Source organism: Vulpes vulpes, chromosome 2 (assembly GCF_048418805.1).
Source record: "Vulpes vulpes isolate BD-2025 chromosome 2, VulVul3, whole genome shotgun sequence".
NCBI lineage: Eukaryota > Metazoa > Chordata > Mammalia > Carnivora > Canidae > Vulpes > Vulpes vulpes.
Genome location: NC_132781.1, coordinates 78,799,471 through 78,814,218, shown reverse-complemented (window position 1 = coordinate 78,814,218; position 14,748 = coordinate 78,799,471). Strand labels below are relative to the sequence as shown.

The 14,748-nt window shown below is 57.6% G+C and overlaps 1 protein-coding gene across 3 annotated transcripts in view; it reads right to left on the bottom strand.

The window, feature by feature from the left end:
• Positions 1-481: 481 nt before the first annotated feature.
• The window catches only part of SCFD2 (sec1 family domain containing 2), a 434,949-nt gene continuing 420,682 nt past the window's right edge, over positions 482-14,748 (bottom strand). The window contains exons 8-9 of one of the 3 annotated variants that reach the window (XM_072748999.1): positions 11,295-11,414; positions 482-1,926 (exon numbers count right to left, since the gene is read on the bottom strand). In XM_072748999.1, coding sequence (XP_072605100.1) covers positions 1,834-1,926; positions 11,295-11,414 — 213 coding nt within the window. In that variant the 3' untranslated portion in view covers positions 482-1,833. The remainder of the gene's footprint in view (positions 1,927-11,294; positions 11,415-14,748) is intronic. The other 2 variants (XM_026016505.2, XM_026016506.2) reach the window with 2 other exon arrangements.

The following is a 14,748-nucleotide window of genomic DNA, read 5'->3' as shown; positions in this document are numbered from 1 at the left end:
GAACGAGGCTCCCCCTTTTCTGAGCCCTCCCACCTGTACCCCTTCCCAGAGGTCACTACTTGTTAGCAGTTTGGTTTTTAAATTTCCAGAGAGTTTGTTTTTCTTTTCTTTTTTTTTTTAAATATCTTATTATTTAATCATGAGAGAGGCAGAGACCCAGGCAGAGGGAGAAGCAGGCTCCCTGTGGGGAGCCCGATGCGGAACTCGATCCCGGGACCCCAGGATCGTGCCCTGAGCCAAAGGCAGATGCTCAACCGCTGAGCCCCCCACGTGCCCCGAGAGTGACCTTTGCACACAGACGTACGGTGTAAAACTTCTCACAGGGCCAGGGCACCAGGAGCCCCAGCTGCTCAGTGGGTGAGAGCCCCAGAGTCAGGGGCGTCGCGTCTGGGTCCCTCACCAGCGTGGCTGGAACCCAGCCCAGTGCCTGGAACGTGTCACTCAATATCTGGAAATGAATGAACACATACTGACACACATAACAGGTTATTATTATTATTATTATTATTTTTAATTTTAGAAAAGAGCGATCTCTGCTGTAATTACCATTTCTTTCGGGCTATTGCCATTTTCTTCCTTCCTCAGATTCAAGCTTCTAGATAAAGGGGAATGAAAGAGGCGTGGGGGCTCTCCAGGATCAGCACCACTGGAGTTAGCTGGAAAGCATACTCGGACCAAAAAAAGAAAAAAAAAAAAAAAAAAGGAAAAAGGAAAGAAAAAGAACACTGGTGTGTATAAGACCTGCTGTGATCGTGTCTCCGAATGCTTTCCAACTTCACAGTCTTTTTCATAAAATGACATTATTTTAGAGGGAATTAAAATCTGAGACACGTGTGAGTGTTTTGATTGACATTTCGAGTCCCTACCTGTTTAATCCACTCTAGAGCGGTTTTTCTGCTTTCTCTCTTCATTACAAACATCTTTCGGAGGCGCTAGAAATTTCCACGAACCCTACACCTACACAAATGCATGGCTGGGTTCCAAGCAGTTAATTTTTGCCGGGGTTCTTAACTAGCTTCACTCGTGGGGTCGAGGGTTTTCTGTCATAACCGGAAGGAAAAGTCAGACCAACAGAAAAAGCGAACTTTCTGTTTCAGTAGAAACACGGACTCCTGGAGGTCCCGGGGGTCGGGGTCCCCGTCTGGACTCCCTGGCCCAGACCCCTTTAGGGGGCCTTCCCTTGGGCGGGGAGGAAGCCCATTGCTAGGCAGGGACAGCGCCCAACCCACCTCCCCCACCACTGTTCCCTGTAGGCTGGTGGCCCTGCGTGCGAGCACGGGGGACAGTGGCCGGACGGGTGGACAGGGCAGGCCCCGGCTGCCACCCGCCCCTCCGGCCTCTCAGCGAGGTCCCAGATCCCATCTGCAATGTGCAATGTCCCCCCCCCCCCCGCCCCGCCCCAGTTACATCATCTTAGGGACAGCCACACTTCCCTCGCACCCGGAAGTCCAAAGCAGGTCTCATTTCTTGAGCGACTGCAGACCAAACGGCTCGTAATCCGCCAGCGCTCGCCAACAGGGGTTTCCGTAGCGCTGACAACCTTGCCTTGGAATCAGGAAGGTCAACAGGGCGAAGGAGAAATGAGAATTAGGTTGAATGAAGCCGGCCGAAAGTTTGATACCTTTAGGAAGATGATTTTTTTTTTTTTTTTAAAGAATCGCTGGCAATCCGAGCGCAGTCCTTCGCCACGTGTTGTCAAGGCCCTTCAGGGAGAATTCCGTCCTCCCCACAATGGGCAGAGGACGCCGGTTTCGGAGGCGGGTCGTGAAGGGCGGCAGGCGGCAATACAGGTGTTTCCACCGCGGGCAGGTGTCATCGCAGCAGCAGCATCGCTCAGAAGCCAAGGTCTGGATGCAGCCGGTCGGTGGCAAATAACAGCTCAGGAATGTTAAGCGGCTTCAGGAGTCGCGTGGACAGCACGATGACCTACCAGCAGGAGGGACAAACACACCGCAGACCGTTAGGGAAGCCGACCCCAGGTTATCGGACGTCGGGAAGAAAAGGCAATGAGTTTCTATGGGGGAAGGCGTGGAGTGGGGCACTGTGGGGGGAAAGCCGGGGGGGCAGCTTGAAGGCCACCGGAGGCTAGTGTCCTGGGTGGGGGGACGGGTGCCCAGGCTGGGAAGGATGGCCCGTGGGACAGCAGGGTTCCTGGACCTTTAACCCGCTGGCACCCAGGATGGCCTTGCCCAGCCACCACCTGGCGGCTGAACCGAATCCGATCATACTGTAGCTTTGGGATCCAGTGATGTGACCAACGGCGGCGAGGGGGAGAGAAGAGAGAGAGGTTTCTCTCTTCTCCAGGGAGCCTCCGCCCCTTCAGGGAGCATGAGCAGCACACCCAAGAGGCGGACGGTGTTGTGGGTGAAAATGATGATGACTCTGTTAACTTCCTGGTCCCCAGAACTGGACATTTCGAATAACAGTAATTGATTGTCTCATGGTTCTGAATGCCGCAAGTCCAAGACGAGGGTGTTGGTGGGGTCGGTGCCTCCCAAGGGTTGAGGGAGAATCAGTTCCATGCTTTCCTCTCAGCTTCCTTGTGCCTTCGCGCTGTCTTCCATCTATGTGTGTCTTTCTGTCCAAATTCCCCCCTCACCCCCCCTTTTATTTAATAAGGTCACAGTCATACCGGATGAGAGCTCACCCTAATGACCTCATCTTAACACGATCACCTGCCAAGACCTATGTCCAATAAGGTCACATTTGCAGGCTGTAGGGGTTCAGACTTCAGCATCTTTTGGGAGGAGGACACGATTCGACCTATAACGATGGTGGGCTAATGATGGTATTAGCTGATATTTATTGGTTGGTTATTTAAGGTTGGTTTGCTCCCCTAGCCCACGGGGACCTTGGGGCCTCTCTGCCCTGCTGCGTCCTTTGGTCTGGACCTTGTCTCTCAGGCAGTTTTCTCTCTGTAGCACCCGAGCAACTTGTTCAGCGGGGCTGGGGGGGGGGGTCTGGTGAGGTTTGCAGAGACGGCCAGCTGGGGAGCTGCCGCTGGGAATGGGGGAGGAGGTTCTAGACCTGGAATTCCTCAGCCCAGCTCCTGAGCAGAGGGGACCCGGCTTCACCTGGCCATACGGCCCGGGAATGTGCATGCTCGTGCACCTTCTTCTGCACCCCCACTCCCAGACCTTCCAGGTGTACCCAAGCCGATGACGTGGCCAGCTCCCAGCTCCCATCGGTCAAAAACAAGAGTCCACACTCCCACATGGAGGAAAGGCAGGTGGGGCCGAAGTCAAGGGAGGAAGGAGAGAAGAAAACATTTTATCATTTTCTTCTCTTTGTTCAAGAAGCGAGGATTATGAAAACGTTTTCTGCTTAAAACAAAAGGTAGCCCTTGCACGCAACTATTTTTACTTTTTCTCCAGAGACAATCTTCTTAAACAGTATACAGTCAATGTCAGCCAAGCTGTAGTTTTGGCAGAAAAAGAAATACTAAAGTCCGGGCCCACAGTCATCCTTGAAAGCCAGGTGATGAGAGCTTGAGGGCAGCAAATGCACGTTATCATCCCCTTATCTGCGTGCACGGCGTAGACACCATTCGGACACGGACTCTGGGGAGGGTCTCCACTGACTCCTCGGGATCTCCCCACGCCAAGCCGCCCGGGTGGTGCCCAGGCGGGCACCCTCATCAGAGCCCCGGAGAGCCCGGCTCCACTGCAGACCGGCCACGTGCCCCAGAGGAAGTCACTTCCCTGGGAGCTTTCCTGTGCGCGTCCCAGAAGGTAAGCAGCAGCCCCCGGCTGGCAGCGAGGATTACGTAAAGTCCAGTGCGCAGAGCACAGGAGGCACTCGGCAATTGTGAGCTGCTGCTTTATTGTGGCTTTGTGATTGGGTCACAGGTCTCTTTTTGAATGTTGCAAAAGCTAAGAACGCTCTAGAAAAATACGTGTCTGTGCACACACACAGGATTCTGAATATAGTTCTGGGTGGGCTTTGTGTACAGCTAGGACTCCTCCACCACCAAGTAGGACACCCTTATTCGGGTATTTTTTTTAAATGTGTGCATGGGAACCAAAGTCTCTTGCGTACTCTTTAGCGGTGGACTCCTGTGAGGCCGCAGAGGGCCCCCCTCCTGCCCTCGGGACCTGCCCGTGCCCCCCAGCACTGCAGGCCCCTGTGGTCCTTCCAGAGCCAGAACGGCACGTTCCTCTCCGGCCGAGGGGAGGGCACGCAGTAGGGCCAGTGAGCAAGAGCCCCCAGGATGGGTGAGGCGTGCTGGCAGGACGGAGGAACCGGGAGAGAAAAGGCTGGAGACTCAGTCGATGCCGACGCTTCTGGAGCCCAGAGTCCATCCCTCGGACGGTGTGCTGGGCTTCCCCTGAGCTGTGACCTCCCCTGAGCTGGAACCAAAGACCAGGCCCCTCCCGTCTAAACAGGCAGGTATTTAGCACGTGGGCTGGAGCAGAGGGGGCCTCAGACGAGCCCTGTGGAGGGCCGAAAAGGAACAGATGGAAAACCAGGGCAGCATGTGAAGGGAGCCAGGGGGTCTCTGAGGAGGGGGAGGTGGAGACCAAGGCCTCTTGCTGGGTGGTACTGGGTGAGAGCACAGACTTAGGGGTGTCTGACCTGGGCCTCATCTTCCTCCCCCTGGGCCTCGATGGCCTCGTCTGTGAAGTGGGAGTAAGGATGCCACCCGACGTGACCCTTAGGAAGGGCGCACGGGATCGGCGCAGCTGACGGGCTCTCGTGGGGCTGAGAACAGTACTTGTGTTGCTGTGCTCGTTAGCGTCACATCCTGACCACTTTCACCCTCCGCGACATTCCCTCTCTCCAGCTCACGGTGGCCCCGGGGCCACCGCGGGGAAGGTCGAGTCACCCTCCTCCCCAAGTGTAAACCTAAACCTGTATTACTCATGGGCCTAAAACCCTGACCGCCTCCCCCCTGCCCTTTGATAAACCCAACACCCCCCAGAGCATTCCAGGACCTGGGAATCTGATGGCTGCTCAGCGCCCCAGGCCCCACCCCCTCGCCAGCACACCCCCTCGCCAGCAGGTGCACACTTGGCCGCCCTAAACTACTGGCAGCTGCGCAGCTGGGACTTTGGGGGTGCTTCTTGCCCGGAATGTGAGTTCCCCTGCTCTTTGCCTGAGGCCCTCTCGGTCCTTCAACAGTCTGCTCCGGCATCACCACCTGCAGGAAGCCTTCCGGGACCACCCCTCCTCAAGACAGAGTGTGTTCCCACGGCTGTTGGTATCACACTGTGTCCCCTGTTGCCTTCCCTGCGTCCTCCCGCTGTGTCTTCGCACAGTGCCTGACACCCAGCGGGCCCCGGAGTCAGTGACTTAGTGATTAAGTGGGTGAACGGTCAGACAAGGAAGGAGGCAGTGGGTTTAGCAACGGTTGGTGGGAAGGTTTTCACACCGGGAGGCTCTCATAGCAGAGGGCCAACAGCTCTGGGAAAATGGGCTCTAATCAGCTCAACTATTTGTGTGAGTTTCCTGCTGGGACGCAGGCAGGGCTGCGCGGCCATCGCCCCATTAGCCTGTTGCCGTCGAGGGGCCGCGAGCTTTGGCGTATTCTCGGCGTCTGTTGGTCTTCAGACCCATCTGAGCGTTTTTAGAGGTTTTCAGCCCATTCAACTGAGGCATGTCTGCATTAGTGGACGAAAAACAGTTCTAAGAATTCTAAAAAAATTAGCCAAGTGGGGGACCAGAAGATGGCCAAAGATGGGAAGGAATTTAAGAGGGTCTGAGACTGGCCTGTTAGACAATTAGGATTTTATAAGCAGCCATCGAATGTTTGGTTGTTGGCAATATTCCTTCAGAGAACTGGTTTCTGTCCAGATGGCCGAGGGTACGGATGAAGACTTCCATGTTTGGGCCGGGGGCTGGGAGCAGGGACCCCAGGGCCCCCCAGGGCCCCCAGAGCCTCTGAACAAGCCCGAGATGGCCCGGGGGCTCCGAGCCAGCCCCGCGCTCCAGCGCATATTCGGGGCCCGGCCTACCCCTGCTTGCACAGGTGCCACATGCGTGTACACTCCTACTCATACGTGCGTGTTAGACGCAGAAGGTTTGTGTCTTTGAGCCGGTGGGAGAGCAGATTAATGACCAGGCCTTCTGGGAACCCCCTGTGAACTGTCTGACCTGCTAACACACCGCCTCCGAGCTCGGTGGACTGAGTCGCCCAAAGAACCAGACGCGGGACATCACAGGTCACTTCCTCACCTGTGTCCCTTCTGGGGGTTAACAAGAAGTTCCTTGTGGAGGGGACGTGAGAACAAAACCTCACGCTGCAAATGATCTCAGAATTGTTGATTCACAGGAGTGAAGGGCGGCGTGGACGAGAGTACGGGGAACTCGTGGACTGCCTGCCATCCAATACCCCCATCTGTACTTTCTCCAGAGTTTTGAGGGCTGGTTATAGGGCTCCAGGCTAACTCAGGCAAAAAGATCCATTTAAAACCCCACTGATGTTCTCCTTAGAGTAAGAAACTTTAGAATAAAATGAATCTAGGGGCGCCAGGGAGGCTCGGGCAGTTAAGCGGCTGACTCTTGATTTCAGCTCAGGTCGTCAGGGTCAGGGTCATGTGATCGAGCCCCGGGTCAGGCTCCCTGCTCCGTGTGGAGTCTGCCTGAGATTCTCACCCTCTCCCTCGGCCCTTCTCCACCTCCCAAATAAAGAAATAAATCTCAAAAAAAAAAAAAAAAAAAAAAAAAAAGAATAAAAGAGAGAGAGAGAGAGAGAATAAAATAAATCTAGAAAATCTAGACTGGAAAAAGAAAGGACAGGAAGTCACTGGACTCCTCTCCTTGGGCCTTTCAATCAATCTGAGAAGAACCTGGAGCCAGGTGTTAGGGTCAGGATTTTGGCATCCTGAACCCCTAACGTTATGCCAAACTGTGTGTATGAACATGCTTCTCAGTTGACCTCTTTTTCTATCACACGCTGAGTAAACAGGCAGCTCCAGAAATGCAGAACTGCTAGAAAGTGTGGGTGGGCAGCATGTGCCCACCTATGGAAAGCAGTGGATGGCGGGGCCGATGTGCCCACACAGCCTTCCTCTGTTTCCCGAGCTGGTCGTCCCCTGTGTTTTCTGGGACGGTCCCTCCCTTGGGGCCTCATGGCCACCATCCAGGCACGGAGCCAAGCCTGCAGGGCCGCCTGGGCCCCGGGCCCCACAGCAGGCAGCAAGTGAGACGGAGGCCAGGGGAAGCCTACACAGCTTCCTGCCTCACGGTGGGGGGTGTGTGGGGTGGGGTGGCAGGAGCCGCCTCTTCGATCCCCTTTTTCTGTAGTCAGGACCGAGGAGGGCCTTCTCCAGCTGCCGGCTTTTTCCCATCGGCACATGGACCAACAACCGAGGGTGGAGAGCGGAGGACACACGCCCGTTTTAGAGTGTGACAACCGTCCTGGAAGACGAGCAGGTGCAGACGTGGTCTCTGGATCCCATGTGTCATGCATCGTGGGAGAGAAATCATTTCTCCTGTGCCTCAAAGGGATTCTATGATTTTCCTTGGTCCCTGAAAGCTTCTCAAAGCCTTCTCCTCCACGGGGAGCTTGTGCCGTGGGAAGGAGCGTCCCCCTCCACTTCTTCCCACCACAGCGCCGCCTGTGTTCTTGGGACACTTGTCTCTGGCTGGAGTTTCTCGTGTTCCACGTCGGTCACTCACAATGGGAATGCAAGTCCCATGAGAGCAAGCATGGGGCTGGCTCGCTCGCTGCTCTACCCCTAGCACAAGAGCGGTGCTGGGCACCCAGCAGACATTCAACAAATGTTCACCGGATAGCCCACTAACCCAGTTTGGTAGCTGTGACCATAGGCTCCCGTACTGGGGTACCCATAGCACCCAGGCACACGGAGATAGAAGATGTGCATCTGGAGAAGACGGGGATTAATATGAACGGATACAAGAGTCAGGCTGGTTTTAGTTGTCCAGGCTCTTAGGAGCCGATCAACAGGTTAGCGAATTCCCCGGAAGAGCCCATTTGACCTTCTGCGACAGTAATACCAGGAAAGTTGCTAGTGTTCAGTACTCAGCATTCAACCCGCAATCATGACACCCAGCAAGCCTGACCCTACTTCAAGTGCTTGGGAACAAAATAGTAAAAAAAAAAAAAGCTCAAAGTCCTGAGGCTGGAGGGGAGCAAGCAAGCAGAACAGTAGTAGGAAGAGGCACCCCCGGCAGGCGGTGGACTCCTGCGAGGCCCGGGCAGCTCCTGGGCCCGAGGTCCCTCTCCATCCTGGGACCTGCTGGGCCCTGCGGTCCTTCCAGAGCCAGAACGGCACGTTCCTCTCCGGCCGAGGGGAGGGCACGAGCAAGAGCCCCCAGGATGGGTGAGGCGTGCTGGCAGGACCGAGGAACTGGGAGAGAAAAGGCTGGAGACTCAGTCGATGCTGACGCTTCTGGAGCAGTGAAAACCGAGCCCAGAGTCCATCCCTAGGACCGTGTGCTGGGCCGCGTGGGCTGCGGTGGGCCCGAGGTGGGTGGGGGCTGAGGAGGGCCCCCCAGGGCACGCTCAGAGGCACGTCGGGGGACTGAGAGGCCTCGGTGTGCAGAAGAGCAGACCCGGGGACGAACCCGTGGAAGGGGGACGGGGCTGGTTCGCCTGTCAATCCTGCGGGGAAGCAGCACTGAGGAGCGGGGCTCCGAGGGGGCAGACGCGGACTCATCCAGGGGAGCGAGTCGTAGCAGTGAGGCCCTCCGAGACTCAGGTGGGCTGCGGGGGGCGGGGGGGGGCCAAGTCCTCGCCCCTGGAGACGTTGGAGTGCAGGCTGGCTGGTCCACACAGGATACAGAGTCGGATCCGTCCACTACCGCTGTTCCCGTCGGCAGTCACGTCGGCGTTGGCTTCTTGGTTGAAGGTCTGTTGGCAACGCCGATCCAGGAGAACCGGTGCCTTTCGGTTAGTTGGCCCGTGTTCCCCAACTGACCTGAGCGTCGGAGCAGGTCACGGCCCCAGTATGCGGGCCACCGCGGCCAGCCGGGGCAGCAGGGCCTGATCTCCGTTGCACCTGCAAAAGCCGGCAGCGGCCCCGGTCCCAGATTTGCGCAGAGGTGGCCGCAGACCCAGGGCAGCTGCGAGTCTGCTGAGGTCAGAGTAAGGGGGAGCGGCCTCCGCAGGTGTCCCTCCAGCCAACACCCGGGTACCCACCCCCTCTCAGCAGCTTGGGGACGAAGGGCTCTACGATAGAGAACCCCTCCGCTCTTCTCCGCTGCTGCCTCGGGAGGAGGGGGGCGTATTCCTGGGGCCCTGCTAGCTCTTTGGCGGAACTTTCTGCACAACGGACGCACGACAATCCCGGCGGTGCCTTGAGACCCAGACTCTTGGAGGGGCTCCCTCTGCAGAAGCCTGAGCACGGGGTCAGGTGGTGGCAAAGACGCTGCAGGTTCCGGGGCCGGGTTGTCAACCTCAGGTCACGCTGCTTTGAACGTCCGCCTTGTATATTTTTAGAGTGAGGGTTAGGGTGTCGGTGGGGCTGTTAGGATGCGGCGCCGTTCTGGAGAGCTAAGGATTTGGTTCATCCTGTTAGGGGCAGCGAGAAGTGTGCTTTCTGATTAAAAAACAAAAAACAAAGCTAAAAAGTCTTGCTCAGAAAGGCTCGCTAGACAGATCCTTGGTGCTGCCGAAAGGATGTTACATGGGGCAGGATTTGCCAGTTTGTCCGAAATTCTGCCAGCTGTGACCTTGACAGGTGGTAGTGAGGGCAGGAATGGTCACAGCGAGCGACCGTCACCCCCCCGTTCAAGAACGAACGGCAGCTGCCTAGGTCCTCAGGTCCCTTCTGAGGCCGGGTGTCTGGAGGCCCCGGGCCCAGGCCTTCTGTGCCTCACGGCGGTACGGCCCCTCCACCCGCCGGGCCAGCTCTGCACCCCGTCAAGCCGGCAGGCCAGGCCTGCAGAGCTCCTGCCATGTGCTCAGGCCCGGGGCGCCCCGGCTTTGGTTACGGAATCCATGTCCACTTGAGGAGATGGGGCAGGCCGGGGCGGGGGGGGGGGGGGCGCCAAGTGCAGAGGCGGGCAGGGCCTTCACGGAGGCTCCCTGGGCTGGCCAGGGGGACAGGCACCGTTGTGGGTGCAGGTGGGAGCCTAAGCCCCGGCCCCCCAGCCCGGAACCCCCTCCGGATGCCGTGCGGCTCTGATGGACAGTCCCCTGCGTGCGACCCAGAGCACGGCCCCTGCTTGTCTTCCACTTTCTCCAAACCCTGGAGGGCCACGCAGCTGCCTGCAGAGGCGGCACAGAGCTGGAGACCGGCCCCCAAAGGCAAGTCTCAGGTGGGGAGCAGGAGGTGAGGCTCAATGGGAAGATGCTCCGGACACCCCTGTCTTCCAGCAGGACGGTTCTGGGGCGTGTCGTCCGGGTTCCTCGGGGCCCCCAGGGCACGGAGCCTCGGCTTCCCCGGCTTTCCTTTCTCCAGTGTCTTGTCTTTTCAGACTCCCTCACTTCCGCCTCCTGGGGTCATCCCCCATGTAAGCCACCCGCTCTCATGTCCCTGTCCCATGGTCTGCTTTGGGGAGCCTGCACAAGCGAGGACTTGACCTCTTACCGCGTGACAGGCTCCGCTTCCCCAGACAGATGGAACTTCCGGAGGCAGGGCAGGGGCTCTGCTCCCGGGGTGCCTCTCTGGGCTCCCCAAGCGTCGTGCCAGCAGCCGAATCTCCTCCTGCAGAGCGTGCTCGGTCACACCCAGAAGCAGCTGACGCGAAGGGTGGCCCCCCTTTATGGAGAGCGAGAGCCGTGCGGCCGCCACCGAGCTGGCAGTGCCTTCTCTCCCCTTCCCTCGTCTAAGGCTCGCAGCCACCCTAGCCCGGCTCCTCCGTGGGAAAACCGAAGCCTGTGCTCGCCCACATCCGCCGGCTGCTCAACGGCAGAGCTGTACCAGCGAGGGGTCTGTGTTCCTGACCCCGGGCCACTTACGAGGGGGATGAGCGGGACCCGGCAGGAGGAGACAGAGAGAGAGCCTACCTACGTGTGTCACTGCCTTGATGACGTGCCTCCCCCAATTCCTCCAGCCCTCCAGGTGCCACGGTGGGGACGTGGTCCCTGGGAGTCGCCCTCAGGTATCTGGAGCCTGGAAAGCAGTAGCAACTCTTGAGTGATCAAGAGCTGACCGGCCACTAGAGAATACGTGCCCTTCAGGATGGCAGCAGCTGGAAGCCCAGAGGCGGGCGAGGACCGTAAGGGACAGCTCTCCTCCGGGCCTCCCCATCAGGAGGACGCTGGCCCTGGGGCAGACGGAGGGGGTGGGAGCAGGAAGGTGGAGATGGGGAGAGGCGCTGGGAAGCTGCAGGAAGGGCCCTCGGCGGCCACCCTCCTGCTTCTGCGCCCCCAGCGGTCCCAGTACCTGGGTTCCCGGCTTCAGGGACGGCACGAGGTCTTTGAGCATCTTGGCTTCGGAGACAGTGACTCCGCCCACCACGAAGAGGATCAGCAGAGGGTGGTCGCTGGGATGAGGCCGGCTCACCTGCAGAACAAAGCGGGGTGGGCTCCAGCGGCTGGGTCGGGGCAGAGAGCGCTGTGCGGCCGGGCGCCCTGTCCCCATCCCTCCGGGGCCCCCAGGGCTGCCACCCCCTACTGCAGCCGACGTGAACAACCCGTACCCCGTCACCTCGTGATACCCCTTGGATGGTTTTATGGAAAGAAACGCTGAGGTCGAGGGGCAACTGATTATTCCCTCCCTGGCCGCCTTCGGGTCGGAGCACAAGCAGGCCCCTTATCCGTTACGGAGCTCGTCCTTCCGGGAGCTTGCCACAGCCTGTGGTTATCGGATTTGCTCGTCCGTTCGTTGCCCCGTTGGCCGTCTCCGCTTCCAGAACCCGGGATCTGGCTCACCCCCGAACTCTCGGCTGACCTCGTGCAGTTTCTGGCACCCAGGAGGTGCTCAGTGAATGTCTGTGGGACGGATGGACGGCCAGAGCCCGAGGCAGCTGGCGGCGGAGGGGTAAAGACACGCACGAGCCGAGCACCTGCCCGGGGAGCTCATGTCCAGGGCAGATGTCGCGCCCTCGCCCTCTCGCGAGCCAACCTTAGCTGAGCGCCTCACCGTGTGGGATGGCCCACCCTGTGATGTCCTATATGCTAATGGAAGAATGACTCACAGAACCCCTCAGGAAGTGGCGAAACGACCAGCACTCAGGGACTAACCGAAGGCCACAGAGGGAGGTTCTGAAGACCGTGTGCTCCGAGCCCTACCTGAAGCTGGCGCGGGTCTGGCAGCGTGGGCGAGAACCCAAGTTCCCGGGGCAGGTGGAAGCCCGCCGGGTGGACCGGGCTGGGGCGCAGCCAGGACACAGCTCGCAGGGCATCACCGCAGGGAGCGCGGGGCCAGCTCCCCTACGGCCGCCTCAGCCAGCAGTGGGCCCTACAGGCTGTGACGCCGCCGAGGCAGGGTCCCCAAAGGCAGGGACTGTATCTGCTCAGTCACACTCACTCCCAAACCATCTTCCTGCACAGACAGACCCCAGGAAGGGGGGGGGGGCAGCGGGCCCAGGGCAAGCCCTTTCTCCTGGCCCTGCTCCAACTCCCTTCTCAGCTGGGTTCTTCTGGCTTCCTTGCCTCAACATACCCAATTTTCAACATCTTATTTTTAAAATACTTAGAAAGGTAATAGATTCAGTGTTTCCCGTTATAGAAGTTACTCTTTGGCTTCTGGAGAAGGGACTCAGAACGGAAAAAAAGGAAGGAGGAAGGGAGAGAGGAAGAGAAGGAAAGAGAGATGGGGGGTGTGTGTGTGTGTGTGGGGTGATCGAGACCGAGATCTAACCTTCTCCAAAACGGGCGGTGGTGAATCCTGGAAACTGTGATCTTTAGGAAAAGACTGACTCCTCATTCCCCTCCAGCTCCTTGCCCTCTAGCTCCCCTTCCCCGGGACGGCATCTGTTGGCTGCTTTCTTCCAAGTCACGGGACACACACCCGGGACAATCCTGCTTGCGTCCCACTGTGCCCCCGGACTAGCTGTCGCCGAAGTCACCACGGCCATCCTGTGTAGGGTCAGTGAACACTGCTTTGTCTTCATTTAACGGGTTATTTCCGTGGCATCTGTCACAGTTGGCGACACCTGCCTGGCTACTCCAGCAGCACTCTCCGCGGGTTGTTCCCTCTACCTTTCTCATCGTTTCTTCTCACATTTCTTCACAGGTTCCTTTCCTTGGTCTGTCCCTTAAAACTTCATGCTCCTTAGGGGCTCTATCTTTGGTCCCTGGCCCTTCTCACTCAATACATCATCCCCGAAGGATCTCACCTACTCACTCGCCTTCAACAATCTTTTCTATCCTTCTCAAATCTATGTCTTTAGCTCCAACACCTCTACTGAGTTCCTATGGACATGCCCACCTGGCTGTCCCCAGGACACCTACACTCAACAGGTTCCAAATTGGATGCATGATCTTGCCACGTCTATTCCTCATGTTGACTTTCTTTCTTTCTTTCTTTCTTTCTTTCTTTCTTTCTTTCTTTCTTTTTCTTTCTTTCGATTTTATTTATTTATTTATTCATGAGAGACACAGAAAGAGGCAGAGACACAGGCAGAGGGAGACGCAGGCTCCATGCAGGGAGCCCAACGTGGGACTCGATTCCGGGACCCCGGGATCACGACCTGAGCCACAGGCAGATGCTCAACCCCTGAGCCACCCAAGCGCCCCTCATGTTGACTTTCTAACGGCATCACCATCCTCACAGAGCCCTGAGCCAGACGCCTGACAGTCACCTTGGACTTTGCTCCCTTTCATTTCCCAGGTCAAGCCTGTTCATTGTAAACTCCCTTCCCCCAAATTTGTGGACCTCTCCTTGAGATCTCCCACTGTCCTTATTCCGGCCAGGCTCTCATTCTGTCTTCCCTGGATGACTGGCACAGCCTCCTGGGTCATCTCCCTGTGCTGGTCTGGCCGTCCCCCATCCGTTGTCCTCGTTCCTGCCTGAGGAGGCTTTCTAAAATGCGAACGTTTCTTGTCACCTGCAGTGAGCACTCTCCTAAATATTCCTGCGTATTATCTTATTCAATCCTCAGAATAGCTTCTGGGGGCAAACACAACCATGGCTGCATTTTGCAGGTGGCGAGTTTCAAGTTTTCACACCGTAACTCAGTTGTGGCACAAGGGGCCAAGCTCCGGAGGCCACGCTCTGAAACACTCCTCAGCTCCTTCGCGTGCTTGCTCCCTCCGTGAGTCTTTGGGGATGAAGCTCGAACTCCTTAACTCGGCATCCAGGGCTGTCTCAGCGTGGCTTCGCTTCATGTCTCTATCTCCACCTTCTACGCCTGCTGTTAGCTGGAGCCATTCGTGAGAATCTGAGCCATGCCCGACTGCAGGGTACGTGGGGTGTTTGAATGTTATTGAACATTTGCACTGAAAATGCATTTATCACAGTGTTCTGTTTGGTTTACTTTCACAAAGTAAACGAAGCCATCAAGAAACAGGAAGCTGGCACCCTGGAGCCCCTCTCACGCCCCACCCTGGTCACGACCTCACCAAGGGTAACTACCACCCTGACTTCCGATACTCGAAGTTGTACTTTGCTCTTTTCCCCTCTCTCTGAACCCTGGAGAAGCTCCATGTTAGTGGGAAAGATCCGTGGCCCACAGGCCCCGGTTGGGACCACACCAGTGTGCTCTGGCCTCTGTCCATGCCCTGGTCCTGCAGTTATTCAACAGTTAAAGCCCCCCTTCTCCTCTGAAGAGGTGTCTTTCACCATCTCAGGACCCGCAGACGACCACACCTCCACCGTGGCCCTTGTCAAACTGCACTGCTGCCCGGATACACCTGCCTGTCTCCTCTTCTAGACTCTGGGCTACTGAAAGGGA